Source organism: Rhinopithecus bieti, unplaced genomic scaffold, assembly GCF_001698545.2.
Source record: "Rhinopithecus bieti isolate Rb0 unplaced genomic scaffold, ASM169854v2 scaffold_7212, whole genome shotgun sequence".
Lineage (NCBI taxonomy): Eukaryota > Metazoa > Chordata > Mammalia > Primates > Cercopithecidae > Rhinopithecus > Rhinopithecus bieti.
This window is the reverse complement of record NW_016806198.1, coordinates 822,347-829,608: the sequence shown is the minus strand read 5'-3', so window position 1 is coordinate 829,608 and position 7,262 is coordinate 822,347. Positions and strand designations below refer to the sequence as shown.

Sequence of the window (7,262 nt, the reverse complement as noted above, 5' to 3'; positions counted from 1 at the left end):
ATTTATTGACATTTTATCTAGATGTGCCATGAATACAGCAACTTGACATATAATTTTAAAACAACAAGTTAAAATTACTTAAAATGGGTGTACTTTTCATTGATTTTCCTATTTCTATTAAGAGATAACCTTTTTTTCTGCTAAATAGACTTAAAACTTCATGTGGCACCCTCCTAACAGTTACTCAATTTGTATTTGTTACTAAGATCCTATTAAGTCTTCCATAGACACATGTACCATGTCCACTTACTCCTTTTCTTTTCTTCATCCTACGCATGGCCAGTAGACATAAAACAAACCAAAATGTAATCATGTTACTCTCCTGCCCAAACAATGGCTCCCAAAGATGTACACTAGAGTCAAACACAGCTTAGTCTCCAGGTCACTCTATCTTCTATTTCCATCACTATTTCCATAATTGAGTGCAGAGGCTCACCTTTCCAAACTGCCTCATGAATCCTTGGATTCATTAAACTGGATTATTTCTATTCTCCCAACACGCACCTCCCTTCTTACAATTTGTTCACTCATTATTTTCTCCTTGTATTAATACTTTTCTCCACTGACTCTCACTATACTGAAGCCCTTTCTGTTTCACTGAGTGGCAAGGTAATGTTCTGGTAAGAGGCTAGGTTTTGAACTGTCCCAAATACAAACCCTCATTTCCAAGCAGTACAACCTCAGTTATTTAAACTCCCTAAGTCTCATGGCCCTCATATATAAAGAAACAATAATCATAATAATAACAAGATAATAGAGGATTATGACAAGAGAGTCTGTCAGTAAACACAATCAATTTTAGCTCATTCTAGGCACTACACTGCTAAGGACTCAGACTACTTAGTGTTTAATTAATTGTATGATATATTTTGTCATTTTATAATATTTGTTGAACAAGTTATGCATTTCTCTCGTGCTTATTTGGGTTTTTTAATTTGTATTATTTGTTTCTGCAATTATCGACATTGAATTTTCCACAAACATGCAAACTTTTAAACAAATGAATCAACAATACATCAAAATAGGTATGCAACCAGAAGCTGGAAAATCTACTCCTAGTTCCAGATAACTACAAAATAAGTGATATAGGCAAATTGGATAATTCTTCTGTACCTCAATTTCTTCATCCATAAAACCAAGCTAACAGTCCCTTGACTCATTGATAATCATGAGTTACAAGACGACAGCACTTTGCACAAGTGGTCTGTACTGTTATAAGGTGCTGATAATGTACTCATTCTAAGGTCTCAAAAGTGCTTGTTATTTGATTCACTGACAAAATGGCACAGAATTTAAATATATTTTACTTTGAGCTGAAGATACATTAGATTCATTTAAATAAAATCTATGAACAAGTTTGGTGTTAGGAGAACTGAAGAGTTTGGAGACTGGAGCTCTAGTAACTAACCCTTTTATTTTCCATTTGATCTTTAGTAAGTCATTTATCTTAATTGCGTGCCCCATCCTAAGCCTCTGGGTGTTTAACATCAGCCTGATGTTGGTCCATAGAGAGGATTCGTGACACACAAAAAAAGCGCATCATTCCTCAAAACCTTTTACTGCCATCTGCTGGCAAATTGTAAAATAAATATGTGTTCCATCACTAGGACAATGAGTGACGCCCCTGGAGTTGTTCTTCACACAACCCATGCAACCATTCCTAGTGATGTTGTCTAATGAAGTGTCTAGGACACAGCAGGTATTCTGTAAATGTTAGATAAATGAATAAATGATGAATGAGTCACCCTTATCAATAATCTGTCTCTTTGATATTGTTTTCTGATCACAGAGCAGCTTATGATGATTTTTTTAAAACTAAATAAATGTTTATAAACCACAGACAAATTTATCTGTACACACATTATTTCAAAACATAAACAAAGCCTAGCATAGTAGGGTTGACCTTTGGCAAGGTGCCTGCCTATACATATTTATTGCCATAATTGCTCCTCATGGCCAAGCATCAGAGTCAACTGGCCAGGTTTTATGATATCAAATTTTCAAATAAGCAAATAGTGGTTCTAAGAGTGTAAGTTGCTTCTTCAAGGTTAAGAGACTCTTAGTAGCCTAGGTCTTCTGATACCAAATCCAATGAATTTTCTTCATCCCTGTGAGTTTTAATAAATCAAATGGTGCCAAGAAAGATTTGATCAGTGGACCTGAAATTCTTCAAACTATAATATTTTGATTGCCATGCTTATAAATATTCTCAAAATTCCCCATTATCTTTCTTAATGATTTAAATTCAAACATCTTGATTTAAAATCAAGATGTTTCATTACTACATAGCTTTGTAAAATGTCTTGTAATGTTTGATGAATTGTAAGTGGCACAAGTGAACATAGAAAACTAGGAAATATGTTGATATCTATTTGGGATTAGTACTCTTATCATAACTGTAAATTGTTAAAAGTTATTAAAATAGTTAAAAGAGCACCAGAGAGAAGCACTTTTATTTGTTGAACGATTAGAGATAGTTTGGCTCTATAAAATGCAGGAATATTACATTTAATAAAAGCATATAAGCACTGGTTGCATCTTAAAGTGTTCTCATATCATGTAATTTGGAAAATTAAAACAAATTTATAATCTTTGAAATAGGCCTATCCTCAGTTTAATTGGGATTGTATAAAGGAAACAATAAATTTAAAATTTAGGACAATAAAATTTGAAAACAATGATAGTCCCTTGAGAAGTACATTCAAATTATTAAATTGATTTTGCACACATCAACCCTCAGGGGATTAATTTCATTTTGGGGGGAAATAATGCAATTTAGAATCACTCTATCAGTTATTGAGCACTTTTCTTCATTCTCTCAAAAATTCATGTGAGAGATGTGAGAGATGGCCCTGAAAAGAGATAAGTTACAATGATTCCCCAAATGTTAAAAGGCAGAGAATGCAGGAGGACCAGTTCCAGAGTCTTCAGATTGTCGATCCTGCTACTGTTTGCGCTGCTTCCACACAAGGACAGGCAAAAACAAATCACACTGTTCAGCTTGGTCACTAGCCTCAATCTCTGTAGCTCATTTCTCAGTTTCCTTACAAACTAGCCCTATTTTTGAAAGAAGGCCATTTTATTTACAAAATCATATGAAGTCTAACTTTTGGTACTGAATGAGGTTCTTTTGTTTCATTAATTGCTTCTCTAGTAGGACAGTACCTCGGGGAGAAAATCAGCTCCCTGTGTCATTGAAAAGACTCATCTGACACTCTCGGGATCCGCCAACTTCCCTTCTTGCTCTATGGGCTCCGATTCTACATTAACAGTGAGAAAATGCTCTGCTTAACTCTTTTGATATGAACTAGAGAGGGAAATCCTCTGGGTTACTCTTTAACAATAAAGATATTAATTTACATCAGCCTATCTTCCCCAAGTGCAAAAGAAGACCCAGTTGATTTAATAGAAACTTTGCACAAAGAGGCTGATAGCAAAGAATTAGAGCAGAGCAGATAGAAAAAGCATACAAGAGAGGCTGGAGCCATGTAACAGCCTAGACAGAAGATGAGTTTGTGGAGACCTCTCCTGTAATCTTCAAACTAGTGGACACTCACACACCTGTGCTCTATTTTTAGAAGGTACATTGCTTTAATGTACAATGACTTACTAGCACTTCACCAAAGAGAATAACTGTAAGCAGATGTCTGCTTTAACTAATCAACTGGGCAATTCACCCCTCCTTTCCTCAGGATTTTGGCTTAGGTAACTGTTCTCAGTAGGTATATTTGAACCGGATTGCAAGAGAGATGAATAGCATTATTCTTACCTTCGGTTTTAGTGTAACAGTGAACATCCAGGAAAAATGTTTATTAATCATACCTGTTTAATTTTAAAGGAAGAAGGAAGTGGTTTTAAAATGTAAAACTCTCACGAAAGCAATCCATACATACTACAGGTTGGGAATTTGAATATACAAAGATCCGAAGAGCAAATGCAATTAATCAGAAACCGAAGTTATCACTTGAGATTTATGATTACAAAGGTTGTGACCAAGTTTTGAACACAAAGGAAAAATAATTGCAAAAGTTACAGAATTACAGAATTTTCTTTCCATTGACAATTACATTCAGACTTCACAATAACATTCTAACCTCACTTCATTAGACATTAATCTTGCAATGGAAATTAGAGGTTTTTAAAGGAGTATTTCTGCTACATTAAAAAAAAAAGCGTCTTACTACTATACAACAATAAGGTTGTGTTGAGAGTTACAAGTAAGCTATTAGGCCTCGTTAGCTAATTATAGTATTGGCATTCACTTAAGTTAGTCAGTTTCTCATTTAATGTCATTTTCTCCTATTCAACTGCTTCAGTTCAAAACATTTTGACTCCTAAAAAGGGAATACATCATTGTTGCCTTTCCTCAGTCTAACCGCACAGCACTTTCCAAAGCAATAGTTCCAATCATGCTTCATAAAATCCCCTGCAAGTATGTTGTTGGACACATAAGTCAGCAAGCTAGGATTTTAGTATTTCTAAGGCAAGACCAGGGATCACTGACTGGTGGCTTTTCCATGGCCCTCTCTACAAGAGAATAAACAAAATTATGAGTTACACTAGGTCTATTTTTTTTCAACAGCTCCCAGTGGTATGTCTGATACTTGCTGCTGCATCCTTAATTAGAGAACAAAACACTAGCATAGAGGAATTGGACTCCAGGATGAGGATCTCTACATCCAAGCATCTCTGACTTCATCAGAACACATGGCATAGAGGTACTATATATTCCTTTCCACCAAAGCTAGGTCTCTCTGAAATGTATCTGTGCCTCTATGAGTGCCACGCATTGTGAAATTGTACTAGATAGAGAGATCTTTACAATGATGGTCTCCTTCTACCCTGTTTCATTACATTGAATATGGGCTCCCCTTCAGAGATGCTTGTCTCAGAGTGCCTCTTCATAACCACCTTGTATCCTGACTTATAAATTAGCTGAATCACAATTTCACATCTGTGTTACATGTACACATCCAAATTTTATGTCTCTGTGTACTATTTAAACCTATATATCTAACATTTCTAGATTTCCTATGTCTCCAAATTCCAACACAGTTAGCCTCTGCAATGATAAATTCAGACTCCACAACTGAGAGATTTTTCTTCTCCAAACCACTCACAATGTAATCATAAGTCTGCATAAACTTGCTTCCTGTTATGCCCTCATGCCGCCCCACACTATCTACACTTATTTAATTGCAGTTGTATTTAACTGCAATTTTCAGGGATTGTTTCCTAGTGCTCAGAAATACCTGTCTAAGCTATAAATGAACAGTTAAACACAATCAGCAGCTGTCTGAAAAATCAAAACAGCGTATCTGTAGGACATATGTGTATGTTGATCTTTGCTTAAGAACCACTGAATTAACGAATTTGACTAGCATTTGCTTCAGATGGACATATCTGCAATTTTGCTAAGACTGAAATATTTCATACTCTATGTTAGGAAGGGAAAATGAGCAGAATCTTATCAAGACACTTTACAAACTATAGGAATCTCCAACATTTGCATACTAATTTCTGAACATTAAATCTGCATCCAATCGTGTCTCATCAGCCACTAACACTATAGCTGTGGGGAGGAGAAGGGCAGAGAAAGGAAGGCTTCACATCCAAAATGTCAAGCCCTGCTGAAGAATGATAGAAGGACTCCGTGGAAGAGCAGAAACAACCATCTTCTAGGCTTAAAATGGAGTTCTACCACCCCCTGCTGGACCAAACGAGCAATACAGAAGAGGCTAAAAATGCTTAGAACTGAATATCGTGGGGATATTTTAACTTGTCTTGTAATTTATTATATTCTTTTAAAAAACCAATTTCATGCAACACTAACAACATAACATTCTTCGCAATCATTACATATCTTAGAATTAGCGCTATTTTATTTTTCCTTTAAAGACTTTCACCAATGCATGTTTTAGCATTTTGTGTCCCTAATTAAACGTCCAAACTTGTCTGGACAGTTGAAAATGCTTCCATTTATTGTAAATATATTTCATGTGAATATTTACTCTCTAAACAGCCGGATAAATTCATATCTATCTCTCTAGAGACAAACAGTGATAGCTTCCACAAATTCCCTCTCAGGTTATTCTACCAGGCTATTCTTTTTTTTTTTTTTTTTTTTTTTTAAGAGATAAAAGCTCCCACCAGTTCTCCCACAACCCCAGAAATCCCTTACAGGTGTAATTACAATGTAATGTTACAAAATTATTCCACCTTTCTGTATTAATAAGGGGTTGGGGTCAAAATGAATGACTGCAACACATCCCCAGTTTTATCCATTTGCTTTCTTACACACAATATCCATGGCCCCGCTCTTAGTTTCCAACAGAAATAAGCCATCATCATTCACTTCATGGTCAGGAATTAGGGTTCGGGGAAAGGGGTGGAAAAAAAAAAAAAGAGTCTCCAAGAATCGAATGTCTTGCACACAACAGATATTCTGCAAATGAGTTTAACGCTGATAGTTTTTGCTGCTTCTGTAAAACACCATCGTGCCCTTTCTTTCCGCAACCTCAGATATTTCACTGTTAACACACACCAACACACTCATCCAATTTTTGATAATGAAAATAAGAGAAAGCCAAAATCCCAGAGGAAAAAAAAAAAAAGAAGAAGAAGAAGAAGAAGAAGTGGTTTCCCTGGATATCCTGCTCACTGATTGCCCTCTCCAATTCCCTATTTTCCCTTCTCTCAAGGGTCTCCACACAACAGATACAATTTTAGAGTCAGCTAGGAGAAAGAACCAAAATAATAATAACAACAATAACTGTAACTTTAGTTCTTTCATTTAATTCTTCCTGCGCCTCCCTCTTTGCCTCTCTTGGCCGGGTGGAAGGGGGAGGGAAAGTAAATGCAATAAAGCACCACACTCCTACCTTGCCCGCTACTGACAAGCAACCCGAGCAGGTAGAAGGAGAGGAGGAGGCTCATGTTCAGGACGTGACACCGGTGGACAGTTTCAAAGTTAGTAAGTCCAGCCCTGGAGAGAGAACCTTTCGCTGCCCCGGCCGCCTCTGCGAGAGCCGCCGCCGCCGCTCCCGCGGTGCCCCAGCCGCCCGCAGCCCGCGCGCTCCTCCTCGCAAAGTGACTGCAAGCTCCGCTCTTGCCGCACTATATCCAGGCAGCAGCGGCGGCAGCGGCGGCAGAAGCAGCAGCAGCGGCCGCCGCGGCGGCAGCAGCAGAGCCGGGAGGGGAGGGCGGCGGGGCGGGGGCGCGGCGAGGGGAGGTGCGGCCGAGGCGTATCCCTCCGCGCCGCA

The 7,262-nt window shown here is 37.6% G+C and overlaps 1 protein-coding gene across 1 annotated transcript in view; it reads right to left on the bottom strand.

Annotated features, from left to right (window-relative positions):
- The window catches only part of LOC108531589 (neural cell adhesion molecule 2), a 599,158-nt gene extending 591,976 nt beyond the window's left edge, over positions 1 to 7,182 (bottom strand). The window contains 1 exon segment of the mRNA XM_017875104.1: positions 6,882 to 7,182. Coding sequence (XP_017730593.1) covers positions 6,882 to 6,936 — 55 coding nt within the window. The 5' untranslated portion in view covers positions 6,937 to 7,182.
- Positions 7,183 to 7,262: the final 80 nt, after the last annotated feature.